Below are 17,953 nucleotides of genomic sequence, written 5' to 3' on the forward strand. Positions count from 1 at the left end.
GACTATACGGTTCGAATATTTTTATATAAATTAAACTGGTCCAATATGAAGAAATATAAAAATGAATCGAAAAATGTGTTGGTAAGCGCATAACTCGAGAACGGCTGAACCGATTTCGATAATTCTTTTTTTATTATATTCCTTGAAGTAAGATGATGGTTCTTATGTAGAGAAAACGTAAACATGTACCACGGGCGAAGCCGGGGCGGACCGCTAGTGAAGAAATATTTTTAAAGAATAATAAAGTTTATTATCCATAAAAATGCATCAAAAAGTACACGTTGTAATAATATTACTTCTTAAATGTAATAACATTTTTGTCTCTAGTGAAAACACTTTGACATAACCATTGCATGCAATTAATGTTTTTTTCTTTCAATTTAGAAAGATATATGTTTGTGTTTCTGTTTCCGAAATGCATTACTTTAACATATTTCTGTTTCTTTTAGCCGCTATTCATTGCAACTTCCTTCAAACGGCTGCCGGTAAATAGTCATCTCCATTACTTTATATCTTACGTGTGGTTTTTATATTTTATTGTGTTAGAAAGTAAAATAAAAAATTATGTAAAATTAAATTATGAAAATCTCGTGAAAGTTTTAGACTCTAAAATTGGGTCGTAAAATGATGGTGATTTTTTGATTTCCTTATTAAATATTCAAAATTATATGCTTTAAATATGTCCTGAGACCTAATCCATATTATTAGATGGTCCTCCATAGTTAATGAATAAAAAGCTAGAAAAATACATTTGTATTATCTCACGAAAATACATTTCGATATTGGCTACGTATTCCACAACACTACGTTATACGAAGATACGTAAAAACAAACCAAAATTGTTTGTCATACTATAAAACTTAAACGACGTGTAGTTCATCATTAGGTCGATGTCTTCACTATTTTTCCACCAAAATTTACATCACCATCATCGCTTTGCTCATCTTGCTTAAATACTATCTTACTCGCTTACTATTTTACCTTCTAGAACTCTGCTCAAGAACTGACGCTTGCTTTCTTGACGCTAGTCTCTTTAAAAGTATCTTATGAAATATTACATAGAAATTTTGTCAAAATCGGTTATAGGTACTATAACAACGTAAATCGCAGTGAAAATAATTATAAATTAAAAATATTGATAAACGATTTTTTTACAGATTTCTCTATAATTGATTAGTTTCTTGAAAAACAAATTCTCTATCTTTAGTGTAACCTACATATTTGTGTACTAAAATTTGGTGATGGAATCAATTATGTTGTTCTTTAATGATCAAAGGGTGCTGGGTAGAGATTGTCTAATCTAAAAATGAACGCCCCTCCACTGTGTTTACGCTCACATTCAAAGTACGTGTATAGACGCAATACACACAAATTGGTCTGCCTCATTGGTCGTTCAGTCCTCCAGTCCCGTCCATGCCCGAACGACAGGACCAGTTGGCCAACTAGTGCATAAATGACGCGATGCACGACAGAACGGACGTGTCATTCCGTACATAGCGCGCTCTCCCCGCCATACAATGCTAGGCACCTGAACTGATCGCCCGATTAGTTGACAAATCAGTGCGCGAGTGTCAAAGTTAGCAGTAGAATCGACGCGCGCACACATATAAAGTGGTTCAATAATTATTTGTCCTCACACATTGAAACAATTAAGTTTAGTGGAGGGGCGTTCATTTTTAGATTAGACAATCTATACTTTTAAAATCATTCATACTAATTCATACTAATCTTGAGTAACATAATAGGAAGAAATATTTTTATAATTGTTTGTTACTATTTAACTCAAAAGCTACTCGACCGACTTTTTTTTACCGACTGCCATATACTGACCGAACTTAACTTGACTGGCCCAGGACGACAAGCTGACAATACTAGCCACCGTATTCTGGGTGGGCGCGTCCGTGCTCGAGTCGGACTACGAGCACGAGTTCCTATTGGGCGTGCGGCTACTGGCGCGAGTGATGGCTCGCCTGCCACTCGACCGGCCCGACGCGCGCGAGCGACTCGACCGCACGCAAGTGCACGCGCCGCACCCGCAGACATCGCTACATGCGCTGTTGTTGAAGGTTAGTATGATGTTTGATGTAAGGAGTTTGGTTGTCACATATGGCATTGTAAAGGATATACCTACATATATACAGAAAAGCACATCAGCATCCGTTAATGTCGCTTCAAGCGCTAAATGTGTTAAATTCGTGTTTTGTTGTAATTCATAGGGAGACTCGATTGAATGCAGCGCCCGCTGATGTCGTTGCACACTTTGTTGATAAAGGTGTTTTATGACTTAGGGCACATTTTTTTGTTTGACAATTTGAACAATTTGAAAAGTTGGAGTATCGTATGCGACTGCATGCACCTATAACAGTACTTGCGCTGTTCTTTTAGCGTATAGTGTGATGTTTTACACTACATGTTTTACCACAGGGTTGCACGCACCCGAACACATACGAGCCGGTAGTGGGCGTGCTAGTGGACATGATCCCACTGCTGGAGCTACCAGTGATCGACCCGACGCAATCGCTAGCGTTCCCGATGACAGTGGTTGCGTTGTTACCTTACATGCTGCTGCACTATGAGGACGCGAACGAGCTGTGCGTGAGAGCCGCTTGTCATATTGCACAGGTATGTTGCTGTTTTCGTGATAGTTTTACGTTCGGGTTTAGTGGACCCGTAAATGTACGCTATGTAACTAATATAATTAAAAATTGAATAAGCTCAGATTATATTACAAAACATCTTTTTTATTATTTTAGTTTCGAGTAAAGTGTTATTTTAAAATTAGAATTGTAAAATGTCCATTTTAAATTATCAAAAAAAAATGGTTGGAATTTTACGGTTTTTACAATCTTTAGTGTAATTAACAGGATTTTAGTTATTTCGTACGTTGGCACTATCATACTTTTGCACTAAACGGGAAATATCACTTGGTCATTTACGAGCACGTATATTGTATATTTAAAATGTTCTTTTACCTAGTTCACGGCGGAAAAAAGCAAGAAATTAGAGAACCTCGGCACGGTGATGACGCTGTACTCTCGGCGCACGTTCAGCAAGGAGAGCTTCCAGTGGACCAAGTGCGTGGTCAAGTACCTGTGGGACACTTACTCGCACCTCTCGCTGCAGATGTTAGCCTTCCTCGTGGAGGTGCTAGAGAAGGTAAGGGGGGGTTTTGTTCTGTGGCGAATAGTGGGGGAGAAAGTATGGAGGAAGAAAGGCTCGTTTTAGATAGTGTTTATTGTCCTGGATATTTTTGGTAGAAAGGGTATATTTAGGTCAGGGTGTTACTGAATGAAAATTATTTCGAATTATGTTCGAATGTAGTGACAATATTTGGGAATTTAATGAGTCTGTTGATGAGTATCTGAAATCGTGGTTATTGTTTTAAACCATTTGTACCTTTTTCACTCAATATTAAAATTACATTGAAACAGAATTTCTAATTTCCATCGAAGATATGAAAAATTCCGTTTCATATCGGCAACAATGCAACCAATCAGAATCCTAAACCTTTGCTGTCCCGTGACCTATTTAGTTTTCTTTGTCTCTTACCGCGATCTTTGATTTTAATTTTTCATTTTTATTTCGTTTAACTGACAAAACGAACATTACCAAGCAATTCCTACATTTGTATTTCTATCACAAGTAACATATATTCTTTCTTTTATTTCTTTTTTGCGCCATCTTTATTCTTCTCACATTTCCTTTCGTACCAGGTTGCCTGGCAGAGATTGCTGTGTAGCAATAAGGCCGCCTGTTGGGCAAAATTTTTGTACCACATGAATTTGTACCACATTTCGTACATTGTTTTTTACAATGAAGTTGTTTATAAAAAAAGACGGGTTGCACTCCGGGAGTGCCGGCAGAAGTGAAAACTTGATTATTAACGTTAAGCATGTTTGATATCTATCCGTCTTACGCTTTTTCGATCAGGTCACGTGTCCTGACGCGAGTTTAAGTTTTTATATCGGTCAATTAAGGAAAGCTGGCATGTTCACAGTACTCACACTTATGCAATTTCACTTACAGTATGTTCAAAAATAAATGCGACTCTAGTTTCATTTTAGACTTGAATTGAAAATGGGTGCGTTGTAGATAAATATATGCAAATATAATTACATACTTATGAAAGCTCTCATAATTTACCTGTAAAATAATAATTTAAAAGTAACTCAATTGATGAAGTAAATTATTTATTCTAATAATAATCAATTGGATAAAAGTATTAATAATCATTCAATTATCAAATAATAATTAAATTTCAGGTCATAAAAACAATACAAATAACACGTGCGCTTACTCCCAACACACGGATGGTTGTTTTTGATAATGATTTAAATAACGGGCGTTTTTTTAATAATGTGATAACTCTAATTATTAATTAGTAATTTGATTTTTGAAAAAAAAAATTTCCGATTTTAGTCAAAATTTACATTTTTCTAACAAGATCCTTATCATTGAAAAATTGACATTTCTAATGAAAATGAACAAAAAATTAAATGATTTTATTAAATACTGTAAAATAGTCTATAATTTTTTCCATTTACTGTATCACAAAATTCTTCATAGATTTTTAGATATTCGTACTACACCAATTACATCACCCTGTATTTATAAACAATTGCAAAATATGACACATACATAGGCCGGGAGATACTGACACAAAATTTCGGGTCATTTGTAACAGAATGGCGGTTCTACAGAGGTCTTATTACGCAATGACTAAAAGAAAAATGATGGTCAGAACTCAGAACGCTGGTACCGGTGGACTAGTCGCGTGGGCGTTAGTTGAACTCGTCGGATAAATAGCGAAAGTCAAACGATTTGTAACACAAAAATACAGTATGGGATCATTATATTCTGTTTGTTTGTATACAATTCTACCTAGAAAAAAATATCGCAGATTGCAAACATGATGATTGTAAGCCAAAACGTAAAAAAAAATGAAAAGAATTGACGATTTGTACCAGTACGGCATTTTTGGAAAGTATATGATGCAACGTGACCATTATTATATTTGCCATACTTTTAATAGAGGGAAAAAAAAATAGTGCCATACTGCTACAAATCGTTCAAACTACGAATAAAATCTTACAATAAGAAAAAAATCTTATACACATTCGCCACCTCCCACAGGTATGGCATTATCACACTTCTATTTATAATCATTTAGGAGTTGTTGAAAAAAAAATGTAGGGTGGTACAAATCGTTTGGCGAGAAAAAAAAATTCAAAAATTTGCAGATTTTCCGCGGTATGGCGACCATTTAGAATCGTCCGAAAAGTATGGCATGGCGATTTTAGTAAATGGCTGCACGACGATGGTTACCTGTGCAAAAGTGAGCCCGGTACAAATGGTTGAATTGTTTTTTTTAAATAACTAAATCAAATCATCAATAAATCAACGCATTCACGTCGGTATGGCGGACTGTAAGTCACATCGTAAAAGTATGGCATGACACTACCGCCTACATCTTTTTTAAGGGCTATCGGTAAATTCTAAAATTTTTGTGTTACAAATCGTTGGACTTTCGCTATTTATCCGACAAGTGTGACTAACGCCCACGCGACTAGTCCGCCGGTACCAGCGTTCTGACCATCATTTTTCTTTTTGTCGTTGCGTACTAAGACCCCTCTAGACCGCCATCCTGTTACAAATGACCCGAAATTTTGTGTCAGTATCTCCCGGCCTAACATGTGCAATGTGTAAATGTGTTGACGTTCCAGCTCTTCTTAATATACCTTTACCCAACGCCGCTAATGAAGTTTTCACTTCAATAAATAAAAATAAATAAACATAAAATGACCTGTTTTCGTAGGGTGCTGCGAACCTCCAATTGCCAGTGCTGTCGATCCTGCACTGCATGCTATACTATGTGGAGCTGAACGCGCCGGCCGCTCAGCCGGTGAACGCTGACCTGCTGCGAGCTGTGGCCAAGTTCATTGACGTGAGTAATGTGACGTCACTGATTATGTAATCCTATTAATATTATAAAGGCGAAAGTTTGTAAGGATGTATGGATGTATGGATGTATGGATGTATGGATGTATGGATGTTTGTTACTCTTTCACGTAAAAACTACTGAACCGATTACAATGAAATTTAGTACACATATAGAGGGTAACTTGGATTAACACATAGGATAGTTTTTATCCCGAAAATCCCACGGGAACGGGAACTATGCGGGTTTTCCTTTGCAAACGCGGGCGAAGCCGCGGGCGGAAATCTAGTTATGAAATAGTTTGGTGTAGCTTGGGTTCAATGTTTGTGATCGTTTAGTGATAGAATGCTATGGTGAATCTTGCTTTTAATGTGTATAAGTTTAGATGTTGAGTTGTTGAAAACTGAGTAACTTGTTACAAAGTTAATCAAAATTAACACAGATAAATTAAAAATATTCCAATTCAAAAACATTATTTTTGATTCTTTACATTGTGCTGCATTTAGTCAAGGGTATTTAAAAAAATTGTAATTTACATTATTATTTTCGTTAATTTTATTATTTTTCCATCTTCCCCTATTAGCAAGAAGGAAATAACTACAAGGAAGCGATGAAGATCTTAAAATTGGTGGTGACGAGATGCTCCACATTGGTGGTGCCACCGCATTGGGAACACGCAGCTTCCGCTTTGGACCCACTTATACACAAGAAGGTGAGAAATTAACTTTATTTATGGACTAGATAATTTCAGAAAGTATATTATGATTGTTATAGGAATTTTCTTTTTGTTCGTTTTCGAAATTCAAATTCAAATTGGGACATAAATAGAGTATGATGATTATTCAGAATTAATAAAAAATATACTTTTTTTGTTCGCAGGAGTTACCAGGTCGCACAATGGACTTCACGTTCGACCTTTCACAAACGCCGGTCATCGGCCGCAAGTATCTACCCAAGGGTGGCAGCCAGCCACCCACCGGGCCAAGCTCGCTGTCTAATGCGTCTTCTACTACCCCTGATAAGGGTAATTATGATATTTTTTAAATGACATTTAAAAATCCACTTTTGTATGCTCGCGAGTAGAATTGATAACATTTTTAACAATTTTAAGCTACTTATTTTTTCATTCAAATATAGAAGTACCTGTATTTTTTACTTTTCGAAACTAATGAAGTTTTCATTCGTCTTTTTGAGTTCAAAAATCGCCTTATTCTCAAATGTCATATGACGTCCATCCATCATAAATTCGAATATTTTTTAATGGACACCTTACTTTACACTACATTTCACTCGACCTACCATTCCAAAACGACTATAATTATTGTATACAGGATCATCCACCGGCTCCGCGTCCACAGTAGTGGGCGCTGAAACAGCGCAGCCAGCGGCTGCAGCGCCGCACAGCGCTGCGTCCCCGCGCCGCTCGCTGTCGCTGTCGCCGGCCGACGCGCTCGCCAGCGGCTGGAAGCGCCCGTGGATGTCGCAGGTGAGGGTACAATGAGTGTGAGATAGGGTAGAGTGTAAAGCGGCTGGAAGGGTTTGTAGCGTATGTGCGTGTCTCACACGAGCGGTTAAAGCGGGTGGAAGCGGTTGAAGTGCACGTGCGTGTTGCAGGTGAGCGCTGCGTGTATATTGTGGGACAGGGTAGAAGGTAAAGTGGTTGGAGTGCACGTATGCACGTGCGCGCACCGCGTGTAGAATGGTGAACAATAGACCTGGGGAACTTTTCAGGCCTTTTGACAGAAATAGTATCAGGACAGTAGAAGAAGTTTTTCTTTTTCTATTTAAACTACTGGTAAAAACTTGAGGGGTGTGAAGGGACACCCGGATGGAACGAATTTTTAAGTTAGAGAGAGATAGAGAAACACGCGCACGCCGCACGGCTTACAACTGTAGCAAAGAATGTGGTTACAACTTTTCGTCTTAATGTTTTCCGTCTAGCCCCCTTTCGCAACGCGCGATAATGAACTGCGTTCCAATAATGATGATAAATAATTTTTAAGGAATGGATATAATTTTAAGGATTTTTATCAAGTCTCAAAACCTTAACTCATCTTACATTATTTCACAGAGTCGAGTCCGCGAATGCCTCGTGAACCTATTGACGACGTGCGGCCAACGCGTGGGGCTGCCCAAGAGCCCGTCTGTAAGTAGACCCACTGTATTAGCTTGTATTGTGATCTGTCCTACTGTACAAAGCATGTGTGTGCGAGCCCGCTGACGACACGATATGGTCATTTTTTATTTTTTCTCCAAATTTTCCATATACAATAATAGCATAATTTCTATACGTTGTTTTTTGCAGGATACTCCATTCTGTGTATTATTTTAAGTTCATTTTATATTAGTTTAACAAAATCCATACACAAAATAACATTCCTTAATTTTTAATACCATTTTTAATTTGACTCTAACAACTAAAAAACAATGACTCTTCACAAACACCGTCGAGTGCCGTCAGTGGGCGCTGAGCCTTAGTAAATAATGTGTATATTTCTACCCATCGCTGCATATAGGACGATTTGTTAACCACTCTGTGCTCCAAGGTAACTGCAAGGTGTACTATATCTTAAGGCTTCCACACCACAAAGCTATGCCGTGAGAAGGTTTCGCATACACTTTACGCTTTAGGGTGAATGCACATGGCGACTTCGAGGCGTCCACACTATGAATACACTTGCAACTTTCTGTATCCAATCGTTCTAATTCTACTCAATAAGTTTGCTAACAACGTTGTTGTTTGTCAAAAAACAACTGTCCACCTGAAGTGAGCAAAATTATTTCACACTTATTTCACTGATCGCCTTTACATTCAATTGAATCCAAGACATTTCTATTTTAAAATTCACCCACTAACCAATTTATCTAGACTCTGTCCGCTGGGACAGCCAAAATTTATATTTTTTGACCGATGATAACGTTGTTGAGCTTACTATTCGAGAAATTTAAGATTGATGGAATATAGAAACTTTACACTCTTCTTATTGAAGCGACATTGCAATATGCTTCAATTGCACAATTTTTAAAAACAAATCCCACTAAATGTTGTCATGTGGCAAATCGCTTAAAACACTGTACATTATACAACAACGAATGTAAAGTCGCCATGAGTATGGTAGCTCGTTTCGTATGACGACGTCATTGATACAAGGGAATGCCAATCAAAAATAATAGCTAGGAGTTATAATGACGATCTTTTCGCAATGTGGATTGGTCATCATTTCGCTTGCAACATTTTGAGACGACTCATTTAAAGGAGGCCATCATCATAGTGTTTATAGAATGTAGGTTCTATTGTACATATAATAATATAGGATTTGTAATGAATAAGAATTTTTAGTACTATAAAATAGGAGTGATTACATTCACTTAGCATACTTAGAATTTTGAAACGTGACTATGACTCAATATGAATTTGTAACATCACTAAAGTGTTTGGAGACTGTCACTGTGTTTACACAGATGCACGTTCATATACTTGCTTCATATTTTATATTTTAACAATCAACTAGTGTACGGAAAAATTAATGTTTCAGGCCATTCACATAAAATTGGTAGTCTTCAGTACAGAGCTCAACTAAAATTAGATATCATTGCTAATTAACATTGTTTGAATGACATTTTCGGACATCTATTAATGTGGATTCACAACTCTTTAATAGCTCGATACATTAATCACAAACGGTCTATAGTGAAGAAGTTTGCTAAAGAATTGACCAGATTATCAATTAAGCTTGGGGTAGAACTAAAAATTTCAAAGCAGAAAAGTTTGTTTTGCTGTCAGAAATACGATAGATCATAATTTTGTTGCGAATAGTTCTCATTCCGCCATACGTATTTGGCTTAGGACCTATTTTTGCAGCAAAGACTAGGGGTTCAAATATTTTTATATGTTTAGGTGATATTCAGCCAAAGTTCTGAGCTTCTGGAGCGAGAGTCGTCGATGGCGTCCTCACTAGAGGAGGTGTCCGGCACTCCGGGCAACGAGCCCTCTGGCGGAGCACCGCCCACTGATCACTTTGGAGTCTTCAAGGATTTTGACTTTTTGGAGTACGAGAGCGAAAGTATTGAGGTAAATATATATATCTACAAAATTTTCATTGAATTCTGTTATTGTTTCTTTATAATAATAAGGAATTTTTAATATTTTTTTTTGTAAGATTTGTAAAGCGTCAATATTTTTACACCATAATTGTTATTAGCCATACTAATCTAGTTATTCTTTCCACACAGGGGGAAAGCTCAGACAATTTCAACTGGGGCGTGCGTCGCCGCTTGCCGAGCGAGGAGCGGGAGGATGGAGTAGCGCGGGAGAGGAGTGCGCCCACGCATGAATTGGCTGAACGGCACCAGCATAGACCGGTGCGTAGAGATAGTGGAATTTAATTGGGTGAAAAAGACAGTCAAGATTGAGATAATTTTATGACAACAGAGACTTTAAACAGAGATCATAAAAAGTATCTCAGTATAAAAAAAATAAAAGTCCTTTTCGATAACATTAAAAGCTGTCATCAAAGTTTCATTTTGACAAACAGTTTGGTTACTGTTTGTCAAAATGAAACTTTGATGACGATTAAGTGTTTTTTTTTTTTTTGTTCACTTTTGCAAACTTAAAATAAATCACGAAAAAGTTTAAATTTATAAAAAAAAATCTTATTTCATAACAACAAAAACATTTCTCTACAGGCTGGCCACGAGGACTCCTCCGACGAGGAAGGCGCGTGGGAGGAAACAGGAGGCCGCGGGGAAGGTGACGGGGCACACGAGCTAGCGCTCCGCCCGCGGGCGCACTCGCTGTCCAGCGCATCTAGTGGTGAACCAGATGGTAAGTGATTGGTCTATTTACGTGTGTAGGGGAATTTTTTAATATTTGGGTAAAATGTGACAGATTAATTGGCAAGATTTTTTTTACAAAATTTGAGTAATAATTTTTATGAATTTTAAAAGCTGTAATATTGTGCTCGATGTAAAGCATATTGTTACGTTTAGCGACAACAATTAACTCTAAAAGGTTCATTCAAGGGTTCGTCTTTTATCAGCTTGAAACATTTTTTATTTGAATGAAATATAAACACGGTCTATTTATCTAAATGTGGAACGACTTCAAAATTAATCCATCACATTATAATGATAAATGTATGTAAATCAACAGGTGAGCGTGGCGACATCACCCCAGTGCCGGGCGCTATGCGTGACGCGTGGCGTTGCTCGGTAGCTGCGTTATTACGTCACGCCACACAACTACCCCCTATGACGCTCGTCCACCGCTTGCATACTGTGCTCAAGGTATGGCATATTTCAGTTTTGTATTATTATTCATAAATACTATTTTAAATTACAATAATTCCATAAAAATTGTATTAACATAACTTGTTTTTTTTTTTATAAAATTATTTAAATTCTCATGTCATACGTTCGGAAATAAAACGCAATAAAATTAAAATTTAAAATTAGCAAGTTAGAAATATAACTATACAGCTGCAGGTGACCGCCAGAATATTGTTATATGATTCCAAGCTATCTTTATCTCACAGGAAGTAACTGCTAAAACGATATCCGTTTGCGGCTCGGGCACTACCGCGGGCGGCGGTGAACTGGCGCTAGTACTGGAGCGACTAGCTGGCGAAGAGCCGCCTCTACTGTGGGCTGGGGCTGCTGCAGCTGATTGCGCGCGAGTACGGGACGCTGTGAGATACGCGGCGCTAGAGATCAATGAGCATTTGGAGACGTACTTCGATAGACGGGAACATGCTTTGGAGGTAAGTGGGGGGAGTGGGGGATAGTTGGTTAGTTGGCCATTTGTTGTGAGATACGCGGCGCTAGAGATCAATGAGCATTTGCAGACGTACTTCGATAGACGGGAACATGCTTTGGAGGTAAGTGGGGGGAGTGGGGGATAGTTGGTTAGTTGGCCATTTGTTGTGAGATACGCGGCGCTAGAGATCAATGAGCATTTGCAGACGTACTTCGATAGACGGGAACATGCTTTGGAGGTAAGTGGGGGGAGTGGGGGATAGTTGGTTAGTTGGCCATTTGTTGTGAGATACGCGGCGCTAGAGATCAATGAGCATTTGGAGACGTATTTCGATAGACGGGAACATGCTTTGGAGGTGAGTGGGGGGGATAATTGGTTAGTTGGCTATTTGTTGCTAGAAATCCGCGTAAGTAAAAAGATAGAAAGGTAGGAGGGTTGTAGGGAGGGAGGTACTGTCGCGGAAGAATTCTAACAAATACCCGCGGCCCCATCATTAAAGAGGCTCGACGGAACACAGTGGGGTTTTAGTCGGTAAGAATCCGATATAACCCATGGCTCCATTTCCGGGGGGCCGTGGGTATCTTTGGAATGTCATGTAATTTAATTGCCATTTACTTTGAAAACAATTCCTATGAAAAAATAAAAATTACTCTGACGTTACTATTTTCAAATCATATAAATATTATTGATTTATAACAGTGACGAAAAACATGACGAAAGCATGTTCTCGTCTCGTGATAAGTACCTAGCTTGCAAATAATGTAGAAATGAACCTTTCTACCTTCTAATTTGTCTGATTTTTTATCAAGCGTAAATTTATAATTAAGTAAAGGCAATGATTGTTTCGATGTTTACAAGAAGTTTGTTCTTTTCTGAAGACAAAACAAACGCCTACACACCGTTGAGAGAAAACAAAACAGTCTACAACAAAATGAAGTAAAGGATTTCAGTTCAGCACGTGTATTCGGTTCGAGACAAAAACAACACGTTTTGGTGTTATTCCATGAGCAGTATCGTAATTATTATTAAAAGATCATCATGGTTATAGAAATATTAAGTCTTGAAGTAATGCTCTACTGTGTAAAATTATAATATTTATCTACAGTTAAAACTCACGCCATCGTAATATTTTAGGACAAACACAACCACGATATAAAAAAGCATAGTGTTAAATTGCATATAACATATAAGCTACCAAATCTGGAACTGTGAAAATTTAATTAAAAAAAAACAATTTTGCTACAATACAAATCGGTCCACGTAAATTACCAGTGTTTGAGTAGAAAGAACTGATATATTTATTTTATCAAAATACACTGACGTTATATTTTTCAGTCAGCTTTTTGAACTTATTTATTTAAGAAAATTAAGTATATAAAACACGTTAAATCGTTTGCTTACAACGCGAACGCCATTAGTACAAATTATTGGTATCCTTAGCTACATCGAATTCGCGCACTCTATGAAATAATCTAACGATTTTAATTTTGAGCCAAAGTTTAAGAAAGCATAATATTATGCTACTAACGATGCACGACTGCTTTTGAAGATATTAAATCGATCAAAATTTTAAAATTGATTTTTTTTTTTTACTATAACTTACATCAAGCAGTACACAAAGAACTTGCATTCACACACATTGCATGCCACCCGCACAAAATATGTTAAAATTTTGCAATACGATCAAGTTTTACAACCTTTATTTCAAGCAGTCGTGGCCGAGTGGTTAAGGCGTCTGACTCGAAATCAGATTCCCTCTGGGAGCGTAGGTTCGAATCCTACCGGCTGCGAACTTTTTTTATTTTTATTATAGAATGTTCCTTAAAAATATTCGATATTCCAAAAAATAAAGCAACTTTTTAATCAATTTTAAAATATTAAAAAGGTTTTATCATAATTTTTTACGAACTGTAAAATATAATTGAATCTACATTTTTATTACATCGTCAAAACTATAAAATATGTTTCCTAATTAATTAATAATTAATTCATCAACATGCTAGTCTGCAGGTTCGATTCCCATCAAAAGCATAAAATTTAAATGTTACATTTTATTTCTAAATCAAACTTATTTCTAACTTACAACTTGGTACATTCCAAACTCATTAAACATTTAGCACATATCCAAAACCAAAATAAACAAAAAAAGTTTCTCGTGTAAAAAAGTTTGATCAATATTTGCATACAAAACTTCCGTCCAATGATTTGATTTCAATAATAGAATGAGTGCATCACGCATGTGTAACGACGCGGGTCGATACCCCGTCCGATTAGGGCCCTTCTGGTCTCCTCCACTCAAGCGACAGCTCAAGCCGAGGTTCGTGGTCCCCGTCAAGGGGGGACGCCCTTGTGCATGTCGCTACCAGGGTGAACCTTCAGTTCACCCCCGCGTCCGCGTTAAAATGTAGAAGCCCTTCTGGCTAACATTGAGAGACACCACACAAAAAAAAAAAAAAAAAAAGCGGGTCGATACAGCCTGCCCACAGCCCAGGTAACCTAGCAACAGCAGGCGATGCAATAATACCTCCTCGCTCCTTGGTACAGGGGCTCGATAAGCTCTCAAAGTAATTCCAATGAATGTTAAAACTAATTGGATGATATCATTGAGATTTTTCTAGGAAAAATAATAAATGTATTCGTTTTGGCATTGAAATTGTTACATTATGGTAATGAATTACGACTCTTCGTCGAACTATTGAAGTAATTAATTATGGGAATTATTCCGCTATCAAGCTTCTTATTGATTGAAACGTTAAATTAGATTTATTTTCATGATTGGTTTTCTGAAAATGAAAGTAATATAGCTTATAATATCGTGATTTTTTTTTCTAAATGTCCCGATGAAAATGAAAATGGATGAAAATTAGTCTATATCGGTCCACTCGTGTCGAGGCTTAACCGGTACCCATAATTAATGATGTTCCCCGCGATTATATTTTTATTTCGATATGTTGTTTACTACTTTGTACTTGCACATTATAATCTGGGATTAAAACGGAACGCAATATTATTTCAAATTGACTTTATAAAATATTGCTGATAAAAATATAATTACTGAATGAAAGAAATAAGCATGAACATTAATTATATATTTTTTTACGAAAGCTCAGACTGTATGGTACCTATTTTAATCCATCAGTCCTCGGAATCACAGACACAATAGAAAATCTATTGTGTCGCGCCCCGATCGGGCCTTACGGTGGTCAATGGGTTATTTTTAAATCGATAGATCGATAGAATCGTATATATATTTCCTTATCCTATTATTATTACCTATATTCCCATTTTAAAATTAATGGTTGCTGCTTTGCTCACGGGGAGTCCTTTTTGCCACCATTGCATTGCTATCTTTTTTTTCTGTTTTATGTGTTATTATTAAGATTTGGCAAATAAAACGCTTTCTATTTCTATATAATAGTAAATATATATTTCTTTTATCCAGACCCTGGAGGTATCCCGCAGTGCTGAGGAGACCGGCCGCTGCCTGTACAAGCTGATCTTCCAGCTGCTCCTGCTGCTGGAGACCAACAACAAGATGGTGGTCGCCGTCTACCACGCGGCGCTTGATAATCGGGTACTGTATTAGATTTGTTAAAGTCGGACATTAGATTTGTTAATACTAATAATTAGCTACTAAGTGTCTTCTTCTAAAAATGTGTAAAAGTTTACTTAAAAATATTTATCTGTGATGTCACTTGCGCACTTAGTACGATGCTTAAATATATGGTGTTATGATAAATGAGAAAAATTTGATAGAAGCAATTTTTGTGAGGTTGTGTTTTTCTGAAATTCAGTTCAATTTTTTTTGAGATTCCAAAATAATAGGAGGAAAAAAATGTCCTGCCAAAAAATATGCTTTATCAAAATAAAAATATGCAAATGTGGAAATATCACCAATGGATGCATACACGTGGAATGGAAAAATTTTAATCTGGATAATCCAGCTTCCGTTTCTAGGAATATGGACTAATGCTTTTCCACTATTGAAATGGGTATTGTGAATATGTAATATGTATTATAAAATATATTTCAATTTCATTATTAGAATGTATTTTATGTATTCATCGGAAACTGGAAAAGTAGGAAACGAGATAATAAGGAAATTATGGTTGTAATGTGATTTCTTGGCAGAATTGCATTATTCAAAGGATATTAATTTACGACACGCTGCTACCTAGCTGGTGGCCTCATTTCGTTCGTAATTATGTACAATGAAATTATGAAAGGAAGGGAATATTATCAATAAACTGTATTATGATATTACAAAACTGAATGGATAATTTCATTAATTAGCAATAATTTATACCTACTCATTGCGAATATCATGCACATTAATAAAGAAATTAAGTAATTGGAAATTTTACTCTGATTAAAATTTGTCGAATGATACAAGAACTTTTTTATGTAAGTATTATTTAGTGTTTAAAAATCTATTGTGCCCACTCTTTTATCGTTGTAATATATGTATGTACTATGTATACAGTATTATAGATGTACATGTATGTATACAGTATTATAGATGTATACAGTATTATGATATACATTTATAAATCAGATTTAATTTCTCACTCCTTTCTCCCTTTACACTATCCATTCCTCAATCGAGGAGGCTTATTTGTAAAGGCACATATGCATTGAAGGGTTTACGCTTACAAGGCTAGCGTGTGACATGATCATCGAAACGCGAGTACAGACAGATGGCTAGATTGGGCATTAATATAAGTCCTAAGGCTTGATTACACGTGTAACGGAATTGATGACATTTCAGTATGGTTTATGGTGACGAATGTGTAGGCGTTAGAGAAACGTGACGCTAGAAGCTACCTTGTGGAAGGACAAGTGACAACCTAACAAATGCATGCAAGGACAACTTTGTGCTTACAGCAAATGTGACCATACATAATATATCTACTACTTTTTAGATTCGCTACGGTAAATCGAGAGATGCAGTTTCAAATCCCGTCTAAACATCATTTTATTATCAATCCATTAAACTTTTCAAATACCTACTTATAATTTTGATTTAGTGCTAAAAATATTATGACGTTATTCTTGTACATAGCGAGTGATATATTTTTAGAAATATGGTCCTGAATTTTCACATTTGTGTTTTTTTTTCAATAGTGTTTTCGTCATTATTATCAAGGCATTAGTGACATTAGGCACATCACACGTGATTTATGTACGTTGATGCTTTTTTGTATATCTATATTATTGCCTTTTTTGATGTGTGTTGTATCCTTTTAATAATATTATAAAGGCAAAAGTTTGTGAAGATGGATGTGTGTGTGTGTGTGGGTATGTTTGTTATTCTTTCACGCAAATACTACTTTATCGATTACAATGACATTTAGCACACATATAGAGGGTAACTTATCCCGGAAAGGATAGGTTAGGTTAGGAAAGGATAGGTTTTATCCCGGAAATCCGACGGGAATGGGAACTATGCGGGTTTTTTTTTAAAACGCGAGCGGAAAGCTAGTGTTTTATAAAGCAGTGACGTGTATACAGGGTGTGGAGATGAGCAGCGCGGTGGGCGTGGTGCGCGCGGCGCTGAGCGCGCACGCGGCGGACGCGTGGGCGGAGCACTCGCCCTCGCCCGCGCCGCACGACGACGCGCGGCTGCTGCACCTCATGCAGCGCCAGAGGTGAGCCCGTACTGCATTATACAGGGTGCTGCTTTTTGAGGATAGACTTTTTATTTTGTTGTAGAGAATTATTATCGTTTCATATTTAGTTTTTTCTTATAGCAAATTTGTAAATATATTTTTTTAAAGATTTGAGATCGATGTTTTCTATTTTTTTTTTATTCATAATAATAATTGTAGTTCATAGTTAGGTTTTGTTTTTTAAAATTAGGCGTTGAATAATTAAAAATTTTCGTGTGACAATGAGATCGTTGATGGTTTTTTTTTAACACAGGTGATACTCGTTCAGAAACACTTGTTTTGGTAGTTATTACTACCACGTTGATTTTTTTTATTTCTTGAAATGTGTATTTATGTAGGTATGTCTGTAATTGACAACATTTCAAAATTTTAAGCTACTTATTTTTTTATTTTAATGAAAACTAGATCAAAAATTATTATACACGTATTTTTTGCTTTTTCTAAATTTGGAAGTTTTCATTCATCTTTTTGAGTTTTAAAATCATCTCATTCTAAAATGTCGTAAGCGCCAAATGACGTCATACATACGGAGGAATACATTTTTTCCTTTGCCACATACCTAGTTTAAATTAAAAAAAAATCTTGACAGTT

General features: G+C 36.5%; 1 protein-coding gene and 1 non-coding gene across 2 annotated transcripts in view; both read left to right on the forward strand.

Moving 5' to 3' along the window:
* fry (microtubule binding protein furry) overlaps positions 1-17,953 on the forward strand; it is a 116,196-nt gene that overhangs the window by 95,809 nt on the left and 2,434 nt on the right. Inside the window, exons 42-56 of the mRNA XM_090105808.1 lie at positions 1,854-2,066; positions 2,425-2,622; positions 2,977-3,156; positions 5,816-5,944; positions 6,522-6,650; positions 6,818-6,962; positions 7,270-7,424; positions 8,010-8,084; positions 9,837-10,010; positions 10,172-10,300; positions 10,625-10,763; positions 11,091-11,224; positions 11,473-11,697; positions 15,136-15,267; positions 17,205-17,341. Of these exons, the coding sequence (XP_089961934.1) occupies positions 1,854-2,066; positions 2,425-2,622; positions 2,977-3,156; positions 5,816-5,944; positions 6,522-6,650; positions 6,818-6,962; positions 7,270-7,424; positions 8,010-8,084; positions 9,837-10,010; positions 10,172-10,300; positions 10,625-10,763; positions 11,091-11,224; positions 11,473-11,697; positions 15,136-15,267; positions 17,205-17,341 (2,294 nt within the window). The remainder of the gene's footprint in view (positions 1-1,853; positions 2,067-2,424; positions 2,623-2,976; positions 3,157-5,815; positions 5,945-6,521; positions 6,651-6,817; positions 6,963-7,269; positions 7,425-8,009; positions 8,085-9,836; positions 10,011-10,171; positions 10,301-10,624; positions 10,764-11,090; positions 11,225-11,472; positions 11,698-15,135; positions 15,268-17,204; positions 17,342-17,953) is intronic.
* On the forward strand, positions 13,402-13,483 carry TRNAS-CGA (transfer RNA serine (anticodon CGA)). Its single transcript has one exon. It is a non-coding gene; the product is annotated as a tRNA-Ser (tRNA).

The sequence above is a fragment of the Colias eurytheme genome, chromosome 1 (genome assembly GCF_061535395.1).
Source record: "Colias eurytheme isolate Ceu_HAF_F1 chromosome 1, ilColEury1 Martin Lab GWU primary, whole genome shotgun sequence".
Lineage (NCBI taxonomy): Eukaryota > Metazoa > Arthropoda > Insecta > Lepidoptera > Pieridae > Colias > Colias eurytheme.